The 14,118-nt window shown below is 51.6% G+C and overlaps 1 protein-coding gene across 1 annotated transcript; it reads right to left on the bottom strand.

Moving 5' to 3' along the window:
• Positions 1-539: 539 nt before the first annotated feature.
• Positions 540-8,115, bottom strand: WFDC2 (WAP four-disulfide core domain 2). Its single transcript, XM_068987809.1, has 4 exons — positions 8,003-8,115; positions 7,268-7,411; positions 4,123-4,275; positions 540-667 (listed from the first exon to the last, which is right to left on the bottom strand). Exons 1-3 carry the CDS (start codon positions 8,076-8,078, stop codon positions 4,124-4,126), a joined length of 372 nt encoding a protein of 123 aa, XP_068843910.1. The 5' UTR covers positions 8,079-8,115; the 3' UTR covers positions 540-667; position 4,123.
• Positions 8,116-14,118: the final 6,003 nt, after the last annotated feature.

The following is a 14,118-nucleotide window of genomic DNA, read 5'->3' as shown; positions in this document are numbered from 1 at the left end:
CCAGCTCAATAGTTGAGACCCAAGAGCTTAGTTGCTCCATGGCACGTGGGATCTTCCCAGACGAGGGATCCAACCCAGGTCTCCTGCATTGCAGGCAGATTCTTTACCATTGAGCCACCAAGGAAGCCCTTATCACAATCTGAGGGCTATTTGCGGGATTCAGGAGATCTTACAAGTGAATCTCCCAGCCCTGTGTCAGGCACACAGTACTTGCTGCTGATGTCAGAACTCCCAGCAACTCTGGAAGGATTCCAGCATCTCTGAGCCCCAGTTCTCTCCTCCATCACTCTGGGAGAATAACCTGCATCTGCACAGGGCTGGTGGGTGGATTAACTGGGGAAGGGGCTTGGCACACAGAGCCCTGAGTTACCTTCACCGTGTCACCGTGTCGCAGCTCGTCTCTGCCTGGACGATCTAGTGGCCACGCCCACTCCCGCCTCCCCAGCCCACGGGTGCAGGCAGGAATGGAATGTGCCCGAATTATAACAGAGGCCACAGGCCCACCAATGCTGGAAGCAGTCACTTTATTGGTTGGAAAAAGAAGCAGCTGTGGTCAGCTCAGGAGGGAGGGAAGAGGCTAGGAAGGGAGGAGGGCAGCTGGGCTGGAGCCAGACAGGGCCAGGCAGACACTGCTGCTCCCTCAGTCCACAGGCTGTGGTGGCTGGAGCTGGAGGAAGAAAATCATAATAATACCATCAACAACAACACCCGGGACACTAGACAAGAGTGCTTGCAGCTTAAATTCTGATCCAAAGCTCCTCCCACTCCATCAAATCCCCTGCTACCTTCCTACCCGCCGCCCCCCAGCAAAGCCTCACTTTCTCAAGGCCCTGGGGCTCTGCTGGCATTTTTCTGAAGGTCTTAGACTCACCTCTTCTGCTCTGACCATCCCAGGATACACCTGGGTATACCATGGTCCTGACTGACCGCTGTGATCATTCATGAGGGGTCACTGTCATTTATCTCCCTAAGAATCCTTCCACCTGTCAGAACTGAAATCTGAACCTAGGTCTTCCTGATTGCAATGCCAGCCCATGCTGTCGGTACCCATGGAAGCAAGAGGCAGCTGGCATCACTGGAGAGCTCTGGGCCCTGGGGAGATCGTGCTTCCCTTTCAGGCACTGAATTAGCAACCATGGGTCCTTGGGTATGTCCTCCCCTCTCTCTAGGTCTCAGTCTTCACATCTGAACAATAGGTTACATCAATGACCTGCCAGTCTGTTGACTGAGAGCTTATCAACAGCAGCAGATGATTAGAAATGAGATTACAACCAGGGGGCTTGCTTGTCCCGTTCCCTCCATCTGGAACAGCTTCCCTACCACTGTACTTCATCAGACTACTGACCTTTCACTCATCCTTCAGGACTGGCTCAGAACCCTGCTCCCTCCTTCCCCCACCGTAACCTGGCTGAGCTTTCCTCCTGTGTTCTTACCACACCCAGCCCTGCCCTCCACTGCCGCACTGATCATAGGCATTGGGAGTGTCTGTCCAACTGTTGGCTTCGGCCACCTGGCTGCAAACTCGGTGAGGAAGGGCAGCCGTCACCTTCTATCCCAGCACATGGATCCCAGTGCTGGATCCCTCAATGGGCTGAAGATACATGTGCTTTGGGTTTTGTTTCTCTTTCTCTTCTTTTTCTTTTTTTTTAGAATCAATAGTTTTATTGAAGCTTAAGGTACTCAAATGTTAACAGGTCATAGGCAAGGGGAAGAAACAGAAGTCTCAGATGCGTTGGTAGAGGAGGGAGGGTACAAACAGCTCTGCCCGACAAACATTCCAGATCCAGGGCTTCCATACTTCTCCAAGGCTTGATTTCTCATGGGTCACTTTCCATTCAAAGGATTTTAGAGACCAAATGCAATAGGATTCCTTCAGTTACCAACCAAGAGTCTTTGGGTCTTCTCTCAGGCAAGGCACCCAGTGAAAATAAGATCTAGTTTTCAGATTCCTCTGGAGGATTAAGAAGTCTCCTTCGCATTGCATGGCCAAGCTCCCTGCTCTTGTTCCTCTTTTCCATGTACTGCTAGAGCTGAAAGCTGATCAACAATTCTTTCTGCTGTACAGATTCAACTTCTCAAACCTTAAAATTCATCCAGAGGAGTTACAGTGATTATTTTAAGATAGTTGCTTTCATTTATGTACATGCAAAAAAATCAGCAATGTTCCAAAAGATTGTCCCCAGAAGACGCTTTCAGTTCTCCTCTTGACTTTAGGGGAAGACATACATTTTTGTGACATTCCTTAAGCAAGTTAATCAAGACGTTGCATTCTTCAGTATGCAAGTGTGGAGATAAGTCAGGATGCATCTTTAGGAGGAGATGGAACACAGCAGAGCAACCCGACTCGCGGTCACAGCCGGAGATCGGAAGCGGTATTCACCCGCGAAGACTCTGCGCCTCCAAACGCGCGGTCTGGACGCGGGAGCTGGGCCAGCTCCAGGTGGCGAAGACACGGTGCCCTCCACTGCTGACACCGCTCCTTTTTTTTTTTTTTAAATCTTTATGTATTTATTCATTTGGCTGCACTGGGTCTGCAGCATGTGGGATCTATTTCCTTGACCAGGGATCGAACCCAGGCCTCCTGCATTGGGAGCTCAGACTCTTAGCCACGGAACCACCAGGGAAGTCCCTCTCTTTACTTTCTTATGCTTGCTGTGAGACTTAATATTGTTTTATTTTTAATTATCTGTGGGGAAAGAGAGGCTCCACGATCTTATCTTTAGGCATGAGAACCACTCAAAGCAGGTGAATGTAGCCCTGTCGGCCACAGAGTAAGTGCAAAAGTGAAGGGGAAAACGAGTAAATCTCACAGCCCAAATAATCAGCAAATATTGTCCCATCCACCTTCATGTATGTCGCAAACTCAGCCTCTTAGGTCACCTGGTCCACCACCTCCCACCTGGCCTCTTGCAGGAGCCTCCTAGCTTGTCTCCCTGCTTCTGCTATTGCCCCCTCTAGGGTCTCCACACAGCAGCTGGAGCAATCCTTTTAAATTCAAATCAAGAGCATGTCCATTTCCAAGGGCCCAACATCTCTGGGTCAAGACCAAAGTCCTGGACTTTCCTCGTGGTCCGGTGGTTAAGAATCTGCCTGCCAATACAGAGGTCCTGGGTCCGATCCCTGGTCCAGGAAGATTCCACATGCAGCAGAGCAACTAAGACCGTGTGCTACAACTACTGAGCCTGCGTGCTGCAATTGCTAAAGCCCGGTTGCCTAGAGCCTGGGCTCTGCAACAACAGAAGCCACCACAATGAGCAACCTGTGCAACGCAACACAGAGTAGCCCCAGCTTGCTTCAACCAGAGAAAGCCTGTGCATAGCAGTGAAGACCCAGTGCAGCCATAAATAAACAAAATGCCTCTCTGACCCTCTCCTCTATTGCTCTCTTTTTGATCATAGGCTCCAGACTTCAGGCTTTTCCTGAAACACACCAGGGGTTCCATTGCTTTATATCTGCTGCCCCCACTGGTCATAACAGTCTCCCTGAAAGCTCCCAGTTCCTTCCATCATCTCCAACAAGTTTGTTGAAAAGCTGCCTTTTGGAAGGTCCTGTGATAAAACTGCAACACAGCTCCCTGATGCTCCCATCCCTACTCCGAAACCTCCTTCTGTTTTCTTTTTGTCCAGGTCACTTATTTCCTGCTAACATTTTACAGAGAATGAAGGTGTTGAAGGTGTCAGTCACTCAGTCGCGCCCGACTCTTTGCGACCCCATGGACTGCAGCCTACCAGGCTCCTCTGTCCATGGGACTTTCCAGGCAAGTATACTTGAGTGGTTTGCCATTTCCTTCTCAAGAGGATCTTCCCAACCCAGGGATTGAACCCTGGTCTCCTGCACTGCAGGCAGGTTCTATACCAACTGAGCTACCAGGGCGGTGCACTGCTCTGGTGCTCTAGAGATAAATTTTTGTTGGGTTTGTTTACTCATGGAGCATCCCAGCACCTAGAGCAGTGCACTGTCCATGACAGATGCTCAGTGACTGTCTGTTGAGCGGATGAGAACAAATCAAACAATGGATAAGCGAATAGCACTGTGTTAGCTCAGGGGCTCCTTTTCAGCCTCCTGCAGAGGTTGTCACATCTGGGTATCAATGTATCCCTCCCTCCATCCCAGGGCACCTACCTCAGAAGACAGGGGTGACACAGGACACTTTCCCGCAACCATTGAGGCAGCATTTCAACAGGTCAGAACACTGGCTGTCCACCTGGCACTGGTCCCGGCAGAGGCCGAGCTGGGGGAAGGCGATGTCCACCTTAGGGCATGAGCCCTTCTTCTCTGGGTAGAAAAAGGAGTAAGAGGTGGTGAGCAGAGCGGAGGCAGGTGGCTGCACACGTCTCCACAGCATGTCTGCCCACCTGGATTCACAAATAAGACAGCTGCTTGCCTGAGCGAATCTCAGGGGGCTTGGAAGGTCGTCTGCAACCTCCCTTCCTCCTGTTCTCTCCTCCCAGGGGTTTTGAGATCACTGGACTCCAGTGTGAGTCCCAGCTCCGCCTTCTCCTAACTTTGTGGCCTCAGGAGGGAAATCCCCCAGAGCCCTGTGTCTTCAGGGGTCTGATGAGATCAGCGCTGACCACACCACAGGGTTGTTATGGAAGCAACAGAGCCAGCGGACTTCTCCCTGAGAAGTCAACGTCCTTGGTAGCAATAATAATGATGATGAGCAAAGGCAGCCGTTAACACTTAGTTCCTTCTAAGTAGCAGGCATTATCTGAAGCTTGCAACGTTTATTAACTCATCTAATCCTCAGGATAATCCTAGAACCTGGGACAAGGAGCTGTAACTATTTTCTCATGTTGCAGATGAGGAAATTGAGTCAACAAGAAGTTAAATAATTTGCTTTAAGTCAAACAGGGTAGAGACAGGATTTGAACCCAGGAAACTGGCTTCAAGTCTGTGCACCATGCATTCTGTTGCTTTGTAAGCAGTCAACCATAATGCCCATGTCAGGGTGATGCACCCACAATGCCTTCACTCCCGTATACTCACTCCTAGTTACAACCAGGTGGAACCAAGGTCCCCTCTACACTCTCACTCTAACACCCAGAGAAGCATTCTTCCACTAGTGCATGCACACACACACACACACAAACCACAGAGATGTGCCAATTAACAAGTTCTTAGTGCAAATCCATTTTGTCCTTTAATTTTCACATCAAACCTCTCTTCTGTAGGGGATATTTCTACTGTATTCTTATTACAGCGGAGGAAAATAAACCCAGAGACGTGAAGGCATCACCCAATATCACGCTGCTGACCAGAAGTAAAACCAAGACCTGAGCCCAGCCTTTCAATGTCCACAGACACACACAGAGACACACACAGACACACACACATACACCCTGTGCTCCACTCCAGGCTCAAGGAGGAGGGAGCTGGGCTCAGTGCCCAGAAGCCCCAGGAGCAAGTCCAGCCAAACATCAAGCAGGCACAGAGCTGGGTGATGAGCTGAGAGGACACAGGGGGCTGCCTTCCTGCACAGAGACACCCTTTACCTAGAGAAGGGCAGGACCTATCAATACTGAGCTGCCCCAGGACAGAAGGGCATCAGGAGCCCGTGACTCACCAAACAAGCCACTGTGAGTGGAGGGTCTACTCTCTCATGAGACATCTCATGTGTACCATTTCATTTAGCCTCATGTCAGTCCTACAACATCTGTGATTCTCATCCCATTATGTCAAAGAGAAAGCAGAGGCTCAGAGAGGTGAAGCCGCTTGCTCAGGACACACAACCTGTAGATGGTACAATGAGGATTCTGATCCAGGAGACCCTCTGTCCCTGCCCCTCTTCCTACCTCAGTCTATCCGAGACCAGGGAGCAGCAGAGACTCCCCCAAGCAGAAACTCCTCTTTTCGCCCTACTCACCTCTTATCTGTCTGTCTTTCTCTGCCAATGTCCTCCTCTCCTGGTTTTCCTCACTTTGGTCCAGGTTAGAGTACTCTTGCCTGGACAATCCCATGGGTGGAGGAGCCTGGTAGGCTGCAGTCCATGGGGTCGCTCGGGGTCGGACATGACTGAGCGACTTCACTTTCATTTTTCACTTTCATGTATTGGAGAAGGAAATGGCAACCCACTCCAGTGTTCTTGCCTGGAGAATCCCAGGGACGGGGGAGCCTGGTGGGCTGCCATCTATGGGGTCGCACAGAGTCGGACACGACTTAAGTGACTTAGCAGTAGCAGCGGCAGTAGAGATCCCCAGATCCACAAGCCCCCCTGACAGCCTGTTCCTCCCTCCAGCTCCCACCACCCTGCTCTGACTGAGGCCTCTGATTACAGGCCTTCCTGGCCCTTCAGAGAAATCACAGGGAGGGAGCATCACAGGGACTTTCTCTCTGGGTAAAGACCAGCGATCCCAACACAGTGGGATCAGGTCATATGCTGGCTTCTGGTCCTCAGTTTTTCCCTCTGAAAAACAAGATGCTCAGAGTCCAAGCTGTTTCAGACCCCTTCCTGCTCAGGTAAGGAGTCCCTAGGACCTGCGGGACAGTCTTGAGCCCCAGCAAGTGCTCTCTATGAAGGGTAAGCTTCACACACATGCTCTCTCAGTCTTCAGAGCAGAAGAGAGGGTATTAAGAGGAGGAAGGGGGAGGGCTGCTCAGGATGGGGTCCTGACTTTCCTCAAGCCACTCAGACAAAAAAGGGGCCCCCTGTGTTATGAGTCCTGTCCAGCCAGGGATGGCAGTGTGACCTTGGACAAGAAGCTTTCTCTCTTTTTGCAGCTTGCATCACATCTTTAAGATGGGCGGAATGCTCTCCTAAACCTGGAAAGCCTCCATCTGGACAGAGGAATTTGGGGAGTCCGGGCCAGTAGGCATCCCAAAGCCTTCCCCCAGGGGCTGGGGAAGCCACAGGAAAGGGGTTCTGGCATGGGAGCGAGTCCCAGACTTTGGGACCCAGCCCATTGGACAGCCCAGGGCTGCCCCGCGGCTAAACCCCCTGCCAGGAGGAAGCTTCGACCCTGGCGCCCAGATCTCAGGGAACAATGGTGCGGAACCACGTCCCCGCGGTGCGTCCCGGAAGTCCGTCACGCACCAGAGCGACGAATCCGGCTGGGAGTGGGGGACCTCCCTTCCCCTCGGCTGCATGTCAGCGACGCTTCGGTCTCCCAGGGGCCGCGGGAGGGAGAGCACGGGCTGATCCGGTTCCAGCCACCTCGACCTGGTCCTGGACCCCTGGGTCGGTCGCGCTGGTGTGCCCGGAACGGGGCGCTCCCTTCTCCCGCACCCCCGCTGCCCCGCCCCGGCCCGCGAGGGTCCCCCAAGTTACCATTAGGCATCTGGCAGACGGTGGCGCAGCCGGCCTGGCAGCACTTAAGGTTGTCGTTACAGTCCTCATCCGAGACGCACGCCTTCGTGCAGTTCGCCTCACCCTCCAGCTCGGGACACACACCCGGCTTCTCTGTGCCTGCGCCTGGGAGGTGGACGGGTAGTGAGGGACCCGGGCCCGCTCTCAGAGGATGCCCACCTCGTGTCTGATGGCCCCCAATCTCAATCCCCCCCGCCGGAATTCTGAGTCTCGGTCCCTAGGCCCCGCCCTAACTGTCTTCAGAGAGCCCCACCTCCAGGGACGGGGTCCTCCAATACCTGGGAGGACAGGAGGGACCAAACCCTTGGCCTCTGAGGCTTCAATTTTGGGAGACCCCAGCCCAACTGAGCGTCTAGGAGCTTCCGATGTCCCGGCAGAGGGTCCCCGCCACTGGCCATTGCATCTCCAAGATCAGCAAAGAACCTCCCCACCCCCGCCGCCCCCGCCCCATCCTAGGCATAAGGGGCAGTTTTCAGTGGCCTCCGCGCACCCCCAGCACACTGGACCACACATCTGAAGCCCAAGGGCTACCGCCTTCAGAGCACCAGGGATCCCCACATTTCAGTCTGCAGGGGACTCCCCACTTCCGCCGTCGGGAATCCTCACTGCTCGGAGAGGCTAAGCTCCTGCCGGGCTCCGTTCCTGCGCTCCTGGTTCGGCCCCTCTGGGCACCCAGCCTTTCCCCGCCCCACTCACCTGTGACCGGGGGGAGGCCCAGAAGCAGGCCAAGGAGGAGGGCGGCGAGGAGCGGACCGAGGCGGCAGGCAGGCATGGTGCTCGCCAGGGCGGGGTGCGGGAATGAGGCGCCGCCAGGAAGATTTAACTGGGTTCCTGGGGGGCGTGGGGGTAGGGGCGGGGCTGAACCCTTGCGGGTAGAGGGCTCAGCACACAAGGCAGGCGGGCCGACTGCCACCTCCTGTCATTTCACAATCTCCCAGGATCAGGTGTCACTCTGGCCCCAGTGGGAACCAGGAACCTAAGCGGCTTCCTGGCCGGGTGCAGCTGGTCGCACCCGGACCCTTGTCCCCTCCCCTCTCCTCACCTCCCTCTGGGCCCTGGGGGCAGGGCAGCAGGAGGCCAAGGCTAGACCCAGGACTCCCGGGATCCCATTCCAAGACCCAGGGGTCTCCCTGTGATGCCCACTGTGGTAGGAGAGAGGAGGGCAGGACCCACTGGGAGAGACTGCAGACGAAGTGGCTGGACTCGGGGTCAGCAGGTCAGAGATCAGATCTCGCTTTAGGGATTCGTGGTGGGCGTGTTTTGTAGTGATACACAGCACACAGAAGAGCTCCAGGAAAGCGTATTTACACATGAACCCACTGGACGCGAGACACCGAGGCCAGAGAAGGTGAAACACCTGCTAAGGTCTGGAGCCTTCGGGCCGTGTGTTTCTCCCTCCCTGTCTTCCCCGCGCGGACACGCAGGCTCACTCACTCTGTGCTCAGTGTCTCATGGAGCCACGATGGCCCGACACCTGCGAACAGAGGGATATTGTCATCACTGATAGTGTGTGCCAGATGAACTGTGCAGGAGGCCCTCCCAAGTCCCCAGGTCCCAAGTGGAGTTGCAGATAAGAGGTTTGATCCCAGGTCTCCATCTCTCCAAGTCTGTTTTTTTCCATCCATCATAAATGTACGTTTTTGTGACAAATCTAGGGCACACAGTTGCTGTAGAGAAAGTAATTAAAGGAGCCCTCAACATTGGCCTTCAGGTGACAGAGTCTGGGTTTGACTCCCGTCTCTCCCACTTCCTAGCTGCGGGACCTTGAATGAATCTCTTCTCTGTTCTGAGCTGATCTCCAGAGATCTGTAAATGGGCAGAGATGGTGTCTCCTGTTAGTAAGGAGACTGATGAATAGACATCGAGGTGTAATATGCAGGCTGGTAAATGCCAAAGCAGGGTTACCCAGCAAGAAGTCCCTGCAAACATCCCTCCTGATCCAAATCTGAGGGCAGTAAGCCCCAGGAGGTCTTTGCTGCCGGAGGGCAGAAGGCGTGGAGAGCAGTGGCCATGGGGATGAGGTGAGCAGGACTTGATGACAGAAGTATGTCCAGCCACTGTCCCCACAGATGGCCCGGGGAGAAGAGGCTGCGGATGCCTCCCACACTTCCCATGTCCAGCCTAGGGACAGGAGACAGGTCCTCTTTGGGAGGGGCCAGGGCTGTTTACTCTGAGCACAGAACAGTTAGCAGCTATGAGGCCGGAGCCAGGTGGGGGCTCAGCCCAGGGCGGCTCCTGGAACTCAGTCTAGGACATGCAGAGGACATGTTGACAGGCAGCTGGTTTTAGCCTGTGAATCCAGCTGCATGCTGGACATTCAGCCTCGGGCGCTGCTGCCCACAGCTTTCTTCTGGCACCTCGTCAGCTTGTCCACGCCAGGAAACTGCCTGGCCTCACCCCTCTCCAGCCCTCTTGGGCTCTCCTGGGGACTGACTCTCTTGACAGGAATGGGGATTAGCCTGAGGTGAGTGGGATGGGGTGGGGCACACAAATGGAGGAGAAAGCTCCATAGGTCCATGGCCCATGGCATGCCAAAGATGTTTAGCTTTTGTGATGCCAGCTTGTGCACAAGGTGTGTTCATACAGTTTGCTTCTACATACAATATAAAAAAGGCAGAGGCTTTAAAACCAAATACACTCGGATCCTATTCAGGGGTTGGCTAGTTTCTATGTGATTTATAATAGCACCTCACTTTTTGGACCTATGTCTTCTTATTTTTTGAAAGGGGTATCCTTGAATGAGGGAATTCCCTGGCTGTCCAGTGGTTAGGACTCCATGCTTTCACTGCTGAGGGCCCAGGTTCAATCCCTGGTCAAGGAACTAAGATCCTACAAACTGCAGAGTGAGGACAAAAGAAGGAAGGTGGAACATATCACAAGAAGTGTTCTGTAGGATTATTTTAAGGTTCAAAGGGAAAACTAAGGTCCAAAATTCAGCTTCTCTGTATACTGGTGCCGAATTGATTCTTGGAGACAGAGTTTTGGGTGAAGTAGAAAAGAACAGCTTTTTTACTTTGCCAGGCAAACGGGGCCACAGCAATTGAACACCCTCAAAAGCATGTGTCCCAACTTGGAGAAGATAGTGAGAAGTTTTACAGTGATTGTGCAAAGAGGACATGATCAGCTCATTGATAGTCTTCTGATGGGTTGGTGGTGATGTAGTAGGAGTCAGCATCATCAACCTGCAGGCAGGTCCAATGGGCCTGGGGTCTACATGCTTGTGGGCAGATTACCATCATTAATCGTTAACTTCTCCCACCTGGAAGGGGTTTCAATGCCCGCAAAATAGCACAAAAATATTGTTGTATGTATCTGTTAATGGGAAAGCAGAACCTTGCCCCAAAACTGTTCTTGACTATTTCTCCCTTGTCTCCTATCCCCTTCCTTCCCTAACTAACAATTGCTTGAATCTGCTGACTGGACCTCAGGGAAGGTCATGGAGGCTGAATGAAGGCTGTTTTCTATAATCAAAGAAATGCAAGACACAGAAAGGCCTTGTGCCCAGGAGCCCCACAGGGCCCTGCTCTGTACCAACAGCATAAACCAGAGGTTGCAAATCTGGATAGAATATTATATTGTGAGCCCACACAGTACATTTTAAGTGTTTGAATTAGTCGTCAAATTTAAGAGTGAGAAATTTCACATAAAAGTAAAATTCTAGTATCTTTCAGTAAAAGGAAATGGTCTGGGAACACAGTGGCAACCATCAGCTAGAACACTGGGCCTTAAACCTGAGCAAGCATCGGGATCACTTAGACCTTGTTCAAACACAGATTTAAGATATCTACCTCCAGGGTTTTGAATCAGTAGGACTCGGGAGAAGTCTGAGAATCTGCATCTGAGGGTTTCCAGGGATGCTGATGGTGCTGTTCAAGGGACCACACTTTCAAAGCCGTGGGCTAAGCTAAGGGGACTGCTCTCTTCCCTGGAGGGGGGTGTTCTCTCCAGTTTCCATAACCCCCGGCATTCATTACTGTCCCCCTGCCTCCACCCCAACTCCAAATACTTCTGTCCTCATTATTCACCTGGCCTGGAGGGCATTTAAAAGTGTGGCTTGTTGGGTGAGCTCACAGTAAGTGTTCGGGAAAAGGTAGCTTGTTCTTATTTAACAAGGTTGAAATGGGAGGTGATATGAGTCAGCTGCAGACTTGCCGACTCTAAGATGACTGTAAACAAATGAACTTTAGGTATCTGAGACGTTACCAGGAAGGAACAGGGTACCTTTAACCATACAATGGCTCTTTGTCCTCTTGGACCCATTCAAACTTCCTAACTCAGAGGAAACCTCTCTTTCTGAGTGTATTGGCTATTTTGCTGTTTTGTCACCTAGCATCCCTTTGTCCTTTTACTGATAACACTAGCCTGATTTTGGACTTGCCTGGTGGTACAGTGGGTAAGAATCTGCCTGCCAATGCAGGGGCCATGGGTTCCATCCCTGGTCCTGGAAGATTCCACACGCCATAGAGCTACTGAAGCCCCCCTGTGCTAGGGCCTGTGAGCCGCAATTACTGAGCCTGTGCCCCACAACAAGAGAGGCCCTGCAATGGGAAGCCTGTGAAATGCAACGAAGAGTAACCCCATCTTACTGCATCTAGAGAAAGACTGAGAGCAGCAACAAGACCTAGAACAACCAGAATTAAACAAAGAAATAAATAATTTTTAAAAAGGTAGCCTGATTTTTGTTTGAGGGAACAATCCTTCCTCTGCCCCAGGTGGGCCAGGCAGACTGAGGGGCTTGTCAATCAGAGTTCTTGATTTTATCCCCAGACCAAGAGTGGCCAAACAGATGCTCTCCTTGGAATTTTAATGTTGACCAATGAATGCTTCCCTGGTGGTTAAGAGGGGAAAGAATCTGCCTGCAATGCTGGAGACCTTTGCTCCATCCCTGAGTCAGGAAGATCCCCTGCAGAAGGGACTGGCTACCCACTCCAGTATTCTTGCCTGAAGAATTCTATAGACAGAGGACCCTGGCGGCCTACAGTCCCCACAGTCACAAAGAATTGGACATGACTGACTGACTAACAGTTTCACTTCTTAATGAATGACAAAAATCCTAAAAATGTATGGTATTCATTCAAAAGCAGCCTGAGAAGACCTTGATTCTCTTGTTTCCCATCCTTTCCAAGCAGAATTCTTTTTAGCATTTTCTTCAGTTCCAAGACTGAATTACATCAGCTAGCACTATTGGTTGCCAGCCAAAGAATCCAATGGGATGTAACTTAAAGGTACAGTCAGGAAGAGAAAATAGATGCCCTCTACGTCCCCACATCATTCTCACCAATTCCTCCTCTTCTTGCAGTAGCCAGAGTCAGTTTCTCTTGCTTACAACCAGGGAGATTTGATGCCCTTACTGGTCACCAGCAATTTCCTCATTTCCAAATCCAATGGGCTTTTCTCAGGCCTCAGTCCAGTTCAGTTCAGTCACTCAGCCGTGTCACTGTTGACCAAAGAAGTAGGTTCTGTTATTACGGCTCCCGTTGTGCAGAGGATCAGATGAGGACAGAAGTGAGCTGACCACACAGCTAGAAAGTTGGCAGAGCCAGAGGCTGAAGCCGTAGAGTCTCGTCTGAGTTTTTGATCACCCTGTATTCTATCCCTAACCAGCATTTTCTGATCAAGTGGTTGGATGAATCAATGTCTACCCAATAACGTTCTACAGGTGCCATGAGGTGTCTGAGGTTTTGATCACCCTGTATTCTATCCCTACACAGCATTTTCAGATCAAGTGGTTGGATGAATCAATGTCTACACAATAACGTTCTACAGGTGCCATGGACTCCACATTGACCAAGCTGAACTCTTTGTCCTTCCCCCAGACTCGTTCCCCTCCCTTCTCCCAGGCACCTGACTGCTTTCAATGCTTCTTCCCTTTCCTCACTCCGAACAGTCTCCTGCAAAGCCTGTTGGTTGCCCCTCTTCGCTGTCTCCTCTGTAGCCACTGCTCTCTGCTGCATCCAGGCCACTCCCATCTCCCCTCTGGACAGTTGTCACTGAAACAGGAGGGAAGGGGCAGAATGATATAGCCATGTGTCATTTTGAGAGAATGACATAGCCATAGGACATGACAAAACCTGGTTAGAATCAACTAGGACCAACATGCCAGAAGATTCTACTTCCAGTAGACCTTGAGCCTCACTATATGCTGGTGGTAACACATTAGCTGACATAGCCCCGCAACAGTTCTGAGGCCAACCATCAAAGATAAAAAAGTGGATGGTGGCCCAATTTCTGGAAATCTCCGCCCCTTCCCCAAAATAGTTGGAATAATCCTCCCACTTATTAGCCTATGAAATTACCCAGCCCATGAAAACTAATCATCCCATATTTGGGGGCCCCTCATCTTCTGAGATGGCCCATAATCTGTCAGTGGAGTGTGTTTCTTCCAAGACCATTCTCATCTTTTGATATGGACCATATTCTGTCTATGGAATGTATATCTGTCTAAATAAATAAGTTCATTTCTTAATCACTTTGTCTCTCAGTGAATTCTTTATGCAATGAGACTTAAAGAAGCTGAGCTTCATTAAGGTCCCAGAACAGGTGTGTGACCTCAGTTAAAAGACCATGGTTCAAGTCCCAGCCTGGGTTGTATGGTTTCATCATGACTCCCCTGCCTTTGCACCCACCCCCACCCCTGCCACCCCCCTCTCCATCCTCTGCCAGGTTCTTCTAAGCTGAGCAGGTCCTTCTTCTGACCTCAGATAAACCCCCGAACTCTTAACTCATCTCACAAGTTTCCTCAAGTCTGGTTCCCACTTCCGTACCCAGCGCTACCTCCTCCCATCCTCCCACTCATTCTCACATACTTCCTT

Source organism: Capricornis sumatraensis, chromosome 15, assembly GCF_032405125.1.
Source record: "Capricornis sumatraensis isolate serow.1 chromosome 15, serow.2, whole genome shotgun sequence".
Lineage (NCBI taxonomy): Eukaryota > Metazoa > Chordata > Mammalia > Artiodactyla > Bovidae > Capricornis > Capricornis sumatraensis.
This window is presented reverse-complemented; position numbering and strand designations above follow the sequence as displayed.

Excerpts from the sequence above, each read along its gene's own strand:
- WFDC2 (XM_068987809.1), bottom strand. The coding sequence starts at position 8,078 with ATGCCTGCCTGCCGCCTCGGTCCGCTCCTCGCCGCCCTCCTCCTTGGC. Across the intron at positions 7,412-8,002 it reads GGGCCTCCCCCCGGTCACAG|GCGCAGGCACAGAGAAGCCG; the intron begins GTGAGTGGGGCG and ends TCCACCTCCCAG. Across the intron at positions 4,276-7,267 it reads CGTCTGCCAGATGCCTAATG|AGAAGAAGGGCTCATGCCCT; the intron begins GTAACTTGGGGG and ends TTTTCTACCCAG.